The 14,942-nt window shown below is 41.4% G+C and overlaps 1 protein-coding gene across 1 annotated transcript in view; it reads right to left on the bottom strand.

Annotated features, from left to right (window-relative positions):
- The window catches only part of LOC109408165 (uncharacterized), a 323,758-nt gene that overhangs the window by 65,050 nt on the left and 243,766 nt on the right, over positions 1-14,942 (bottom strand). Inside the window, exon 6 of the mRNA XM_062852041.1 lies at positions 881-991. Within this exon, the coding sequence (XP_062708025.1) occupies positions 881-991 (111 nt within the window). The remainder of the gene's footprint in view (positions 1-880; positions 992-14,942) is intronic.

Below are 14,942 nucleotides of genomic sequence, written 5' to 3'. Positions count from 1 at the left end.
TTTCAATTAGGCTATAGAGAATAGCATTATTTCATTCACTAAACATTCCAATTGTGTTTACTCATCATTTGCTCGATAACTAAAAGATCAAATTGATTTTTTTCCTTTTCAATAGAAAGGTACACCCTTACCCTGCTACAGCAAACCATCTGGTAGATCATTCCCTTCCGGTATGACTCTGCATTGCACTGTCTGCAGCCTTGTGCTGATGGTGGGTACACAATCATCATCATCATCAACATTGATGGGAATCGAGATATTGATGTTAATATGAGACAATCTTATATTTTAGAGAAATTGAAAAATAATAACAAAGATACGCGTTTGTTTTCCTATTAAAAAGAATTTGAAAATTCTTTCTTTACGTATATTTGAAAGAAAATTAGAAAACGAAAATCGGAGCATTGGTTTCGGAGAATAAGATACATGAATAGTGAACAACTTCGCTTAAATAGAACAAAAATTGATTTCGAATTTAAATCTAACACTCATTCATTGGCAAAATACACCACTTCATGTGGCATGAGATCATAGGCAAAGAAAACTAAAAAGTCATATTTGGTTCAAAATATCAAAAATAGATTTTTTTGTCTGTTGATACCAGACCGTGTTTTAGCCAAAGTTCAAACAAGACTACTGGGTGGCATATACAAACTGACCTAACAGACATACTGACCGTCCACTAGCCAGCAAACTTGCACATGAGGTCCCACAGCAGGAGGACCACCACCGATCGGTATGCTTCAGCTATGTGCGAGGCCGAGGATAATTGTTTGTCGAGATGACTTAAGTGTTACTGATGTCGTGGAAATGGATTGCCGTGGCAAACTTAAATGACCAAGAAACCACCAAGTTGAAGTCGTTCAAGTAGCGCACTTACCTGGAAAGCCGATCTCCTTGCTGGGGTAGACAATTTGACCACGGTGCGGCAGAAACACGAAGGGAATTTTCTCCGACGTTGAACCACTGACAAATGGCGCAAGGGTGCATTCTGAAAATGGATGAGGAAAAGGTATGTTAATTGTGGTATGGAGTTCAGTGTTTTTTTAATGTTTGATTTGTAATTGTTTGCTGTTGACTAGTTTGTAATTACACTGACTGTTATTCCCATAACAAATTGGGAAACGTTTAAGAGAAATTGGAAATATCTGGTAATGTTTTAAATACTAAATTAGTATTACTAATTTATTCGAATATTAATTTGTATTCAATTTTTGAACATGTGAGATAATTGGATCTACAAGAACTTTTATCTGTTACTAATCTTGAGCCTTTTTTTATAAAGGACTAGCTGTCCCGGCAAACGTCGTACTGCCTGCCTACTGTGTTTTTTGACATGCAGCTCTATAGGGACGCCGCCCGCGAAGTCATCTGTATGGAAACCCCCCGTTCCAGATACCGGAGAGGTCTCACACCAGGCTAAGAACCTTCCCCGGTCCCAAACACCCCTACATACAAAATTTGAAGTCGATCGGTTCAGTAGTTTCCGAATCCATAGCGGTCAGACAGACAGACAGACAGACAGACAGACAGACAGACAGAAATTCATTTTTATATATATAGATAGATAGATCGAAATAGCGAATAGAGTAGGAGTAGAGAAAAAAAGCTCGATAAATTAGAAAGTGATACTTGTATGATTGATATATAATAATATCTCAAATTTATTCCTGGAATACCATCACCATGTATAAACCAAACTGATATCACGTTTTATGGATACTAGTTTACCTTTATCCAGGACAGTTGAAGATGTCCATACTGATTTTCGACCAATCTGGGAAACAATATTAGCATGGCTTTGCATATCGAAGTCCTCTTCTATTTTTCTGATTCAAATTTAAAGTAGTTATATATTTTCTTCCCAACAACCGTAATACAAATCATCCAGGTGATTAGTCTATCGCGATAAAATCGCGGTACGTCCAAGAGCTGTCTTTTGCTAATATATTATGCTCAATCTCCGGTGTGCATTGATCTGTCCTCCTCAGCGACTCGGATCGATGATTTAATAAACCATAAAAAGAAATTCCCCATTGCGATGCTATTAAAACATTGCACCCGAAGGCATTGAAACGTTCCACCCACCATAAATAGCAACATCGACAACCATCCCTTGCCTGGACTGGGATTCTCAACCTCAGCAGCAGCATCAGCACAAATGGCGATCATACATGCGCTCTGCTCGGGTTTCCAATGAACGACCGGAGATCTCCTGATTGGTACATCTTTTTTCTCTCTACTCTGATGGCGCGCAGTTCACTTTAGTGGAGCAAAATCCAGTTACGCGAGCGCGCGTGGTCCTATCAGCATTTTTCGCGTCAATCAATTAACCGAATACCGCCTTTTAGGCCCGCCCGTATGAACGTACGTATACGTATGGCATAATTATCTGTATCATTAGCCTCGTCATTCTGTCAATGTTTCCCGAAGTACAGGGATTTGCATTTCCTGCTGGCAAACCTATTTTACTATCGCCATTTGTGAAGAGGTTAGTGGCGCGTGTGCGCATCAAACATACAGTGACGGACGAAAATGATGTATGGTGTCTACATACTTATAGTTGAGTCTCTTACTAAACCCTTCCATCCATTTCTTGCCACCAGAAATTTCTCGATATTTTCATCATTCTACCATGATTGAGTTAGCCCAAATGCAGCCATTTCGATATAGTAGAATAGAATACATTCAGGTGCCTTTGAAATTTAATTTGGCATGAAATGCGATTTTACACAATTATTGTCAACAAATATACATATTATTATATAATTCTGATTCAATATATGAAAATATACGATTTTTTCCACACAATGATTTACGATATGTGGTTGGCTGGGTGGTCACCATTTCGACCCGATAAGTTAGATATATGATTAAAAAAGTAACGCCAATGGTCGACTCCACTTTGCTCCAGCAAAAGGCTATTTAGGATTACCCAGAACAGATCAGACACTTGGGAGATTTTATGGAGCCTTGTGTCATGTGCTTATCAGGGCTCTTGAAACTTCAAGACTTGTGTCTCGGTTCGAAACACGTAAACATGTCTCCGGCGGCTGGAAAGTGCTCAACAAGCATACTGACCAGCCTACTTTGAGCTTCCTTAAGGGCTTCCTCAACGGCTGTAATAGCAACCGTCACAGGCCAAGGCCCAGCAGCAGTATTCCCGGATGATGTCCAATAGCTTTGTGGTGTATAACAGCAAGCGCAAGCTTCTGGATAGTGTCGCCTCGTCCTCGGATTGGGGCACGGCGCTAAGTACCAATAGCTACCGTGGAAAGTACTTATACGCTAATACGCCTGAAGGTTACGAGCGCTTTCCGTATCGTGTCACACGATGCGCTCTGCGTCATCACTGGTATGGTGCCTATCGGTATCCTTATCGGGCACGACTGCTTGATTGGCCTCCATGGTAAAATGGCAGCGCGCTTGTGACAGTTCCACCAATGGAAGGTGAACTCACAGGTTGATCCGAGGGTAGATAGTTGGGTCAACAGGCGCCATGGGGAAGTAACATTTCACCTGACTCAGCTCCTTTCGAGCCATGATTGCTTCCAACAGTATCGACATCTTTTCGGTCATGCAAGTTCTCCCGAATGCCTGGTTTGTGTTGGTTTAGAGGAAACAGCGGAACACGTTTTGCCCTGCGGTTGAAATCAACCCTTACAGCGATTAAGAGGTCGCGGGGAGAACATCATGGTAACGTTGCTGTCGTGGCACTGGGTTGAATTCGAGCCCGCGGTTGGAAAGGGGTCCTTGGCAAGGTCGAGGCAGGTGGGGGAACCATGTCGGCACGTCCTTCTGGCTGGCTGATTAGGCCTTTCTTACGGGAAGGTCAAATCGCTGTGCTACCGTGATATAGCAATCGCTGTGCAGTTGGAAGCAGACATGGTATCGATCCTGCCTGCTTTCCGAGGACAAAGGTAGTGGTAAGGCCTACTCGGTAAGCTGGCTAAGTGCCAGCATGCTATCTTGGTGTCTTCCCCAAAGTTGCAAGCTGCGATGTTCGTTGCTGTAGGCTACGCAGCTAACCTTGAGGGTGTGATATGCACTAGCCCCTCTCTGAAGCAATGACTTCTTGGTGGTTTCGGAGAGTCGAAGGGTTTGGTGACCATAGGAATGTTGTTTAGTGGGTCGAGGAAAGAGAAGTCCAGGCTTTCACTTTCTTTTTTGTAGAACACGGTACTTTAGAGAAAAAGGTCAGCTGAGCGTCACCATCACTTGGTAATTGCTCTATCTGACTGCCTTTTCGGCTTTTTCCAGGTCAATCTGGGTATACTTCGGCAATTTCAACTTCACGGGCTTTACCGCTGCGACTGTTGCCATGAACTTATCATGGTTGGATGGCCGCTACCATCGACTTGCGAAGTTTCTACAGGCCCTGCTTGAGGTACTTGCTGATATTGCTCTTTGGAGTCGGCATACCCTTACCATAACCTCGCTACTTCCTACACCAGATGATGAATTTTGATTATATAATGTCAATTATTTAGAATTCCCGGGTTCCCTGTATGGTGATGGTGAACTACTACCCTCGGAACATGTGGTACGCAATACTATTCTATTCTGTGTAGTTACACAGCAATATTGATTTCATTGGCATCGATCTTAGGGCAGTAGAGGAACTACGAAAGCCTGTGCAGTCTCCAAAAATGCTGGAGAGAATCGTTGAGAAGATCTTCCCGCGTCATAACCCAAGTCCTTGGCCTCGTTTTGTAGGACCGCTGGGCACTGGGGCGGGCGATTAGGTGAGGGTTACCGAAGAGGCCCTAAGTCCGAACGGAGTTCCGAACGTGGTCGTAACAGTAGCCCTTGCAGAGACTACAGAGATGTTCAAATCTATGCAGAAACGTCTGAACAAGAGAGTCTTCCGAGAGGTTTATAAGCGGCAGAGCCTGATCATATTGTCAAAGGTAGGGAAACTCACCTTGTCAAAGGTAAGCTCCAGAGGCAAGTTCTCCTCCATCTGGGAAATTTGTACCATTTGAGCTTTTTCTATCTGAAGGAGAGGGAATGGAAAAAAGGTTTCAAGTTTGTCCGTTCAGTTTCAATTCTTCTTAGCGTAACGTTCCAACTGGGAACAAAGCCTGCTGCTCATCTTAGTGTTCTTTGAGCACTTCCACAGCCATTAGGGAGCGTCCATAAATTACGGCACGCAAAAATTGCCCATTTTCAACCCCCCCTCCCCCCTATGTCACACTTTTTGTATGAGACCTCTGAAATTTTTGTATGGGTTGTCACACTTTACGGAACCCCCCTCCCCCCTAAAAGCGTGACGTAATTTATGGACGTTCCCTTAACTGCTAGCTTCTGCCAATGACTATTTTGCATGTGTTTGTCCAAGGAAATCGAAGAAATTTTCATTATGAAAAGTTGATGGACCGACCGGGGATTGAACCAGTAACCCTCAACACATAATTATTAATAAAATTGTGCAACAAATGATCAAAATCATTCGAATTCTGATTAATTATATTGTTCAACTAGTGACGGTTACACAGTTTTGCTCTTCACTGTTAAGGCGCGCATTCGCGAGGACAAGCTATTTCATTGCCCCGCGGAACACGTCGCGCCTGATCTCGCTCGTTCATTTCACGGATTGGCTCAGATTTGCTTGCGTTCCGCGGATTATTACATTTTCCTATTTTCCGTACGATTATACATTTCTAGTGCAAACATACTTGATGCACCATGCGCAGCATTGCATCGCATCGCGTCGTACCAGGTCGTCTTCGTTCTCCGTCGTGTGATGAGCGTCCGAAGCGAAAAACGATCGCTTAAATAATGATCTCGCAGCGGGTGGTGAAGGAACGGCTTTTTTCTTTCTCGACGACTAGACCTTGGCGACCTGAAGTGCAACAGTTGTCGTCCGTCGCCCCGCTTACTATATAGGGCCTGATGGTCTGGTCCGATCTTAAGTGCTCTTCTTCCGTCGCGTCGCGTCGCTACGACGAGGTTGTCATTTATTTTACCACCTGTGCCGATTACATTATTAGCCATAGCCATTATGCACATTCGTGGTGTGACAGAAAAACCAGCGGAACCGTTTGAAATGTTTGATTTTGCGGCGTGCTGTCCTCACCGTTAGCATCGGGGTGGGATCCCTGTTTGCATTCTACGCGGATGGCTTGCACGTTTTTGCGCGCCACCCTACATTTCTGCTCGGACGACACAGAAAGAAACGCGATTATTAGCGACACAAGTAGAGTACGCGATCTTCTTCGGTTCGTCGAGCTGCGGGAGGATGCTAGGGTAAAAAATGGCAGTCAAATAAAATAGCCATTTTACACGCATCATTTTCCAATAAACATTTCTGCTATGCACGAAGTTGGCAGATCGAAGCGAAAATGTAGATCAGTGCGATCCGGTTGCCCGGAGGAAGATCATCGGCAGTATGCGAACCGTATGTAGGATCTCAACAATTTACAGCCCAATTGTTTGCTAGAGCAACTGGTTCTGTAGGTGCGCAGAAAATGTGTTAGGTAGGTCGTGAGCTTGTGAGATATTTTTTCACTATATGCGAACGTTAACTGACGACGACGACGAAGACGACGATTGCTTGTTCGTTTGGATCTGAAAAGGCTCATTTGGCTTGTATTAAGCCTACCCATGAACGGTTATAGCTATGCGGTTAACGTCCTATTATTATCCCGTGATCGAACGGTATAAATATTTTTGACAAAATTACGACTACTGTGTAAGCCGATCTGCTTATACTTTAAGCCGTTGGTAAACCCTGATTTAGTTCACGAGGACTATTCTAGAGTAAAGCTACCGACGAAATGAAGATAAACCGCTGCGCAATGAACTCAGGTGTACTCCCGAAATCGAGTGATGCAGTCGATACTAATCACATTACGGGTATATGTAATCTTATTATTATGTGATTCGTTGTACTTAGTAAGAACTGTGTTTGACTAGACTAAAGGGTTGCGAGCAACTTTAGGGAAGATCGGGTTACCAATCTCGGTAGAAAATGTGGTCGTAGGATGAAAGGGAAAGGAATAATTTGCCTATGTAAGCCTGAGCGTCTGTTCTTAAAGTTAGGACCAACTCACAATAGTGTCAGCTCTATATGTTAGGGGTGGCTGACAGTGCTGAAAATTTCATTTCGTCATATCTCAATTCAACCACCTACATCTCATTTTAGAAGCTGAACCTGAGAATATGGTATATGAAAAAATTGTGCGGGTAGTTCTGCAAGAAAGTCACGGAAAAAATGTTATTTTTCGAATATTTGAGATATAATATTCACCGTGAATCCTCCTCCTCTGCTTGGCGTAACGTCCTCCTGGGACAAAGCCTGCTTCTCAGCTCAAATCAATGAGCACTTCCACAGTTATTAACTGAGAGCTTCCTCTGCCAATGACCATTTTGCATGCGTATATCGTGTGGCAGGCACGAAGATACTCTATGCCCAAGGAAGTCAAGGAAATTTCCTTTACGAAAAGATCCTGGACCGACCGGAAATCGAACCCGTCACCCTCAGCATGGTCATGCTGAATACTCGTGCGTTTACCGCCTCGGCTATATGGGCCCTTCACCGTGAATATCATTGGCATTTTTCGAAGGTAGCTCGTGACATTTACCTTAAATATAAAAAAATAGCGGCTTTTCCAGAACTGATCTAGTCGCACAAGTTTTTCATATACCATATTCTCAGGTTTAACTTCCAAAATGAGCTGTAGGTGGTTGAATTCAGATATGACGAAATAACTTTCTCAGTACTGGTGGCTGATATACGTCCGAGCACCAATGCAGCACTCTTAGTTCCATTGCACACCATGGTCCTCCAAAAAGTTAGAAGGTTGGTGCCTCTCCTTGTGGTCTTGCAGGTGCGCGCTGCTGCTTAAAACAATTGCTACGGAAGGTCTGTAAAAGGACGTGTGAATGGAAGCTCGGTACGCGGAACTGTCGATCTTTCAACTTCATCGGGAGCGACCGCATACAGGCCGATCTACTGAAGGTTCACTGGCGACTGCCACTGTACAACATAAAACGACTAAAACATCCAGTAGTCACCTCAGGATACGCGAAGAATCTCGAGACAGCGTTGACGGACGAGGGAAAGCTCGAGGATTAGTGGAGTACAGTAAAAGCAGCTGAAAACGACGCCAGGTACGTGAAACGCAGTCGATGGAACAAAATGTTAGACGAGGAGTGCAAAGTACTTAGACCAGTTATGGCAGATTATGTACGAATACGGATTCCCGGATAAACTGATACGATTGATCAAGGCGACGATGGATCAAGTGATGTGCGTAGTTCGAGTATCAGAGAATCGAGTATCGAATCTCACAGAGGGTTACGGCAAATAAGATCTTTTGGGATGGTCTTTCGTGCTTTCTGTTTAACATTGCTTTAGACTTTTAGAGGGTGTATCAAGGAGAGCGGAGATAAACACGAGTGGAATGATTTTCACGAAGTTCGTTCAGCTGCTTAGTTTCGCTGACGATATTGATTATAAATTTCGCAAATTTGAGACAATGGAGGAAACGTACATCCAACTAAAATATGAAGCCCGACGAACCGGAGCAGTTTAGTCACCCTGTAGGCTTCACTTCACTTTATGCTACCCTAATCTATGCGAGATCTTTGCATCCTTCTCCCAACCCTCCAAGGCTAATGTTCCTCCGTTTAGAAGATCGTTGACCCCGAACCTTTGGCCGTTGACCCGTCGTAAGCGTCGAAGTTCCTCATGATGGTCAGCTAGTTCGTCTCTCACCAAACAAACACCAAACAAGATTTCCTCCTGCAAAAAAAAACAAGTTTCACCAGAAGTTTACACTAAGTCCCGTTGTTTTCGAGAGCGTATGTTATCTACATGATGTTGGCATTCGAAATGCCACGCAGGAGGTGTTTTTTTTTCAGCGAAGGAAATTACAAACGTGGATTGTATTCACTTCAAATATGACCTTCGATTTGTTCCGAACGGTTTTTTTTGTGGCCTGAACAAATTGAGGGTGTTAGAAGCAAAGGGGTGTAAGTCAAGTTTCTACGATTTATTGTACTCAAGTTTCTACGATTTATTGTAATTTTTCTAAACATCGTAAAAATAATCTTAAAAAAGTTCCCGAAAGCTTAAAATTTGAAAAAATTTTCGATATGCTCAGCTCAAAATCGACAAAATGGTCACTTACACTACTTTGATTCTGGCACCCCCAATTGACAATATTTATTTGAATTTATCTCAAATATTTTTGATTTTACCATGTTTTTTTTTCTGCGTGTCCCACTAAGGCGACGTGAGAATCGTAGAGGAGACAAATGCTGCCGCCGGCATTTGCCGGCATGCCTACCGGTAATTGAGTTTTAAAATTTTGGAAAATGTATTTGTTTTTTGATTTCATACGAAAGAGCACCTTTTCTGAGCCACTATGATTTTTTTCAGATTTTTAGAATTTTATTTTGATACCTAAAATCAATTACAAAGAGATTTTTCGAAATCACCTTTTGACAGCTGGGTAACAGTTTGACAGCATCGCCCAGTACAAAATGCAACCAGGGGTGATTCGACAAATCGCTCCCATACAAACTTCAAATTGATTTTTAAATAAGTTCCCGGGCACCAAAATTCATGTAAATTTGGATTTTGGCTCAGTTTGGCATGCAGATTCAGAATATGGAATTATCTCTAAAGAAGCCAATTGCTGCTTACTCGCCTTCGTCGGCTAGGGAGTCCGCCTACACTATTTTGTCCCGCCTACATGAGCGCTTCACTTCTGTACGGCTTTGGTCCCTCGTGTTTTCGCTCGCTCTATCGCGGCTTTGATGTTCCTTCGCTCCTCTTCCTCCATCTATGATCCACTGTTTTCTTCCACCCAAATTATTCTCGCCGTTTAAGGCGTTCCTGATGGCGCTCCATTGATCTTCTACGCTTCCACCTTCCGGAATATCCGCTGCACAGTTCTCCAGCTCCTACCCATTTCTCCGAGACCATGGCGTCCTATGACGTGCTCATAGTCTGAGTTGTCGGAACCAACCTTCGCGTTGAAGTGTTCACCTCGTAGGCCAGAGTATAATAGGATTTGGCCCGACGCCAATCTGTGTTCTACAAAGTTCGGCCTACGGACTTCGCTCAGTACTAGGTTCTCGAGCTTCATACGGCATTCCTCATTGTGCTAGTTGTGCCAGTTTACCCTGCTAGGGTTAATACATTCCAAGTTCCAATTCTTGTCCGTGGTTTCGCGCTAAAGCCATTGTATCAGTTTGTAATCTTTCATTCTCAGTTTCTGTAACGGTTCCTGGGTATCGAGAACAGTAGTTTGTTTGCCTAAGCTGCCGTGAATCGCAAGTCAGTCCCATCTGCATTTTGAGCAAATAGCATAAACATAAACTCAGTCAATTTTCGATATTGATTCGGAGAACCTTTCAGCTGCGTGAATAAAATCCGAAAAACAATACCAAGTCAGATTGTCCCAAATTGAAAAGTAATCGCAAGTTAGTCCTATTACGAACTTGTGTACTCTGTTGTACAAAGCCGAACACTATTATATCCATTGTTATATCTTTCACAGTTACCTTTCTAAGTTCAAAACATTTTGTGGAAGTTTCATAATGGTCGAAGAAGTTTTCAATTCATGATGATTTTTTGGATTTTCACATATAAATTGAATTTGAAAACTTCGGAGGCCATTTTCTCAATGCCTACTTTTTACATATGGGACTGACTTGCGCTTCTTGGCAGTAAGGTCCTCTATCAACCGTGGTGAGGCTGACAGTTTAGGTAGGGGAGACTGAGGAGACTTGATCTCTGGGGAGACTTGTTCCCCCCATATTTTCTCGGAATCAAAAACAATTTTCTTCTACACGCTAAAAAATCCGTTCAGATTTTCATGAACAAAAAATCATAATAAGTGGAACAGCCGGTAACCTCGATTTCGTGAAGAAGTTCTCATTTACATGATTTGCCGCATTACATTTACCTGAATTTATTCCTATATCCAGGAATAAAATTCATGCTTTTTTACAACTCCGTTACGCATTAGAATATGAGAACAGAAATCACGACTCCGTCATTTGAAAACTCATTGAACGTGATATTGTGCCCAATAATGGGAACCTTGTTCGTGGTTATGCATCGCTGTCACTTTTTGTAACGCATGTATTAAGAAAAAGGTTAAAACAAGTTGAAGGACGACAAACTGGAGGATGTAAGTAATTGTAATGTAAGTAATTTTATCCCTATTCGTTGAAAATTTGTATTACACATTTTTAAAGATTACTAAACAAATTGCTTATGCGCAAATCTTTCATTTCAGACTTGAAAATGTTCTCGAAGGAGGAAATCTTGGCTGCTTTGCACCACCTTCATCGTGCAGCAACAATCAGTTCCAAAAAAAACGCAGTGTGAAATACCAACGGAATAAACAACCAAGTTATCCGCTACATTGTAGTGGACAAAATGGATATAACACCTGCAGAAGTCGGCCAAGCTCGGTCTCTGGAAGAATTTCTCCAATCTGCTGGTCCGGAGATGCATACGCACACCCTGCAGAATGACCGGGCATCACAAGTGTGCAGATGTGTGTCAAATGGAGAAGGAGGATGTCAATTGATTCTGCCTAGTCGTCAGCCGACATATTTTGTTCCGAAAGCTACCCATCCAACGGTTGGTAATGTTCTCGAATTAACGATGTAATCTGGACATAAACCAAGTATCCTTTTTTGGGATGGTTAATGTGGTATGTTTTGATATTTCACAAATTACAGAACAGTTCAGGTAAAACTGATAAACACACCTTTTATGCGCATATTTATGCCAAAAACATACGTTCTATTACGGCGAGCGGCTGATGGTTTACTGGCGCCAGATTCATTTTAGTAGTATACAATAAATTATATTCCCGGTTCCGTCAAATAAAAATCAAACATTATTATCAAAAATGAGGACTCTAATTATTAAAATCTTCGAAAATGATCGTTCCAGCTTTCGTGACTGCAATTTAGAATACCGTTCTTGATTTCGAGATGTTTGTTTTGCTGGCACTAGCATTTTATTGTAGCTCATCAACTGAGCTCTCCGTGCTATGAACAGAATCACGACTTCTGGAACTCAGTTCTAGTTTCCGCGTTGTTTTGATCTGCAACGTCAAACTTTCTATTGCAGACCATGAACTTTGTTCCTAGTGCCGTGATATGAATCACGGCTGTAAGAACACAGTTCACGATTTTGAGATTCTTGTTCCGCTTTTACTGTCAGGCATAGCGTTACGCAGGCGTTACGGGCATGTGGCAGAACACAGTTCTTGATCCCGTGATTTTAATTCACGGTGTATATTTGTAAAGAGAGTTCTCGGTTGTTCCAGTATGCGTGACTCGATGTGGACAATTTTCGGAACGGTTTTTTCAGCGTGTAGCATATTTTTTCCAAAACAACATCTGGACAGACGACAATGTTTTGGCTACAATTGATTTTAATTGTGTATTGCATTATTTTTCTTTGGCTGATGGTTTGTTTTCAGTCCTTCAGAAATCTTTTAGGCGATTCCGAAAAATCTCAATAACTTTGTGAAAATTGAACCAAATCGTGTCAAAATTTCACAGCACATAGTATAAATAAAATACTATCAAACGTATTTATCCAAATAAGGTTGTTATATAAATATTTCAATTAATGTAGCTTAGTGTATACAACAGTGACATGGGGAGACTTGATCCCTCGAGGATTACACACACATTATACATGTGAAAAATAAAATTCTATTTGGAAGCCTCTACTTACTCGTAATTCTAGTATATTCAATGATAAAACGTGTCAGATAATTATTATTTTATTACACACCATTAAAAGGGGGATCAGGTCTCCCCATTTTCAAAATACGGCATATCCTTAACCCTCAAGAGGATACCTTAAATGAAGGTCCGTTTTGGGACCCTGGGGTCCATTGGACCCCAACATATATTCTCGCGTATCTCGTGATCCTTACTTTTTGAAAGGGTGATGCTTTCAGCAAAGATGTTAGGAAAGTCAAGGCCTATCTAGTGATGAACAATTTAGTTCGGGAAGTTTCCGCTTGGTGGTGCTAGTGAGCATTAACCCTCTAATACCCAACCCCGCCTTTAGACGGGGTATAGTTTGCGCATTTTTGTATTTTTTGTTACGTGGACAATCAAAATTTTTATATTTTTGGGTGATATTTAGGAATGTTTTGTATATCTTAAAATGGTTTTGGTGTCTTCTAAAGCGTATATACATTTTTCAAAAATCATTGAAAAATGTATGTTTTAGTCACCTTTAAGAAATCATTGATTATTTTGTATTGAATCGCTAAAATTAACATATTTTAGATTTTTCCCAAATCATTCTATCATAGTAGAATAGTTTAAGGGAGACGAATGCACTCCAAAATAACTTTCCTTAAAATTACACAAAAAATAAAATTTTTATTGAAAACAAATTTAAAATAAAAATTTTTCAACAATAATCCTAAAATCTCAAAATGTTTTCGTCCCAAAAAATCCATATCCCAAAGAGGCTGCTAGGAAAAATATAAAAGTGTGTGGATGTTCAAAAATAAAATTTAGAAAAATCAAAAACCGAAAATCACAAAATCGAGAATTAAAAAGAACCATCTTCCAAAACATGTTTAAATCGATTTTAGATGACGAAAAATGATATTTAGATCAAAATCAAAAATTTGGGTATTAGAGGGTTAAAAAATGCCCCCGATCTACAGGATATAACGTACCTAAACAAGCGGACAAGGACAAGACGTACCGAAACAATAGGGTAAATCGCACTGCTGTAGACGAGTAGACATATATGTCCAGCGGGTCAAAAGGGGTCATTCAAATATTACGTAACGCAAAGGAGTGGGAGGTGGTCTAGCGCTGTGTTACGTTTCATTCAAAATTTTCCATACAAAAGTTGTTGCACGGAGAAGGGAGGAGCCCAAGGTAAGTAAAAGGAAGGTAATCCAATATGTCAGATTGCACCATCCGCCATATTGGAAAACCTAACGACAGCTGGCAAGTTTGTGTTTAATTTTTTTCGCTAGTGAGATGACAAACAAAAACTTTCAGCCCTAGCAACGTAGCAACCCCACAGAAACCATTCACGCTTAACTTGCTCTGCACTAAAATCGGACAAACTCCATGACACTCATCGAGTGTTTCCTACTTACACAGATTGCAAATTAGCTCGTACACCCATTTAAGCAAATATTTTGCAATATTTTCGGCATAACAATCTCTTCTGGTTAAGAAATCACCATTGTATTCATAATTCACAAAAATGCGGGGGCACGATCAAATTTTAAACCTGGGGTAATATTACTCATTTTATGAGTGCCATAAAAAAATGTCAACATTGGTTATCCGTGTTGAGAATGTTGTAGCCGATGCGGCGCAGCAACGCTTCTGTAGCGTTTTGCAGCACAAACAAACTGGCCGGCTGACATCTCCATCCCCCCGCAGTGTACCGCACTCCCCGCATCCACTTACTGCTTATACGCTAACACCTTCCTTAAAAACACCTTGGAGGAGCCCTTAAGTTGTCAAATTTTGCGTTTCGTAATATTTGAATAAACCCAAGAGGAATCAGAGACAAACAGACGTAACACTATTAAAATTTAAATCTCATATATCTCAGGATCCTGATTACTTATATAGTTGATGTCTTCGGCAAAGTTGTTCGGTTGGTCAAGAACTTATAGATTATGGACCGTTTGATTCGATATTCCACCACTAGGCAGTGCTAGATAGCATGCAAATTTTTTATCTCATAATATCTCAGGATCCTGATTTCTTAGAAAAATGGTGTCTTAGTTGTTGGGTAGGTCAAAAATGTTCAGTTGATGAGCCATTTCATACGAACTCTCCTATTGGGAGACGCTGGTGCGGGATGCTTATTATTTATAGAGATGGTGTCTACAGCTGTTATTTGGGAGGACATGGACCTACCGAATGTAGACACTATAGAATCTACAGACTTGGGGAGAAAT

This window comes from Aedes albopictus, chromosome 2, assembly GCF_035046485.1.
Source record: "Aedes albopictus strain Foshan chromosome 2, AalbF5, whole genome shotgun sequence".
Lineage (NCBI taxonomy): Eukaryota > Metazoa > Arthropoda > Insecta > Diptera > Culicidae > Aedes > Aedes albopictus.
This window is presented reverse-complemented; position numbering and strand designations above follow the sequence as displayed.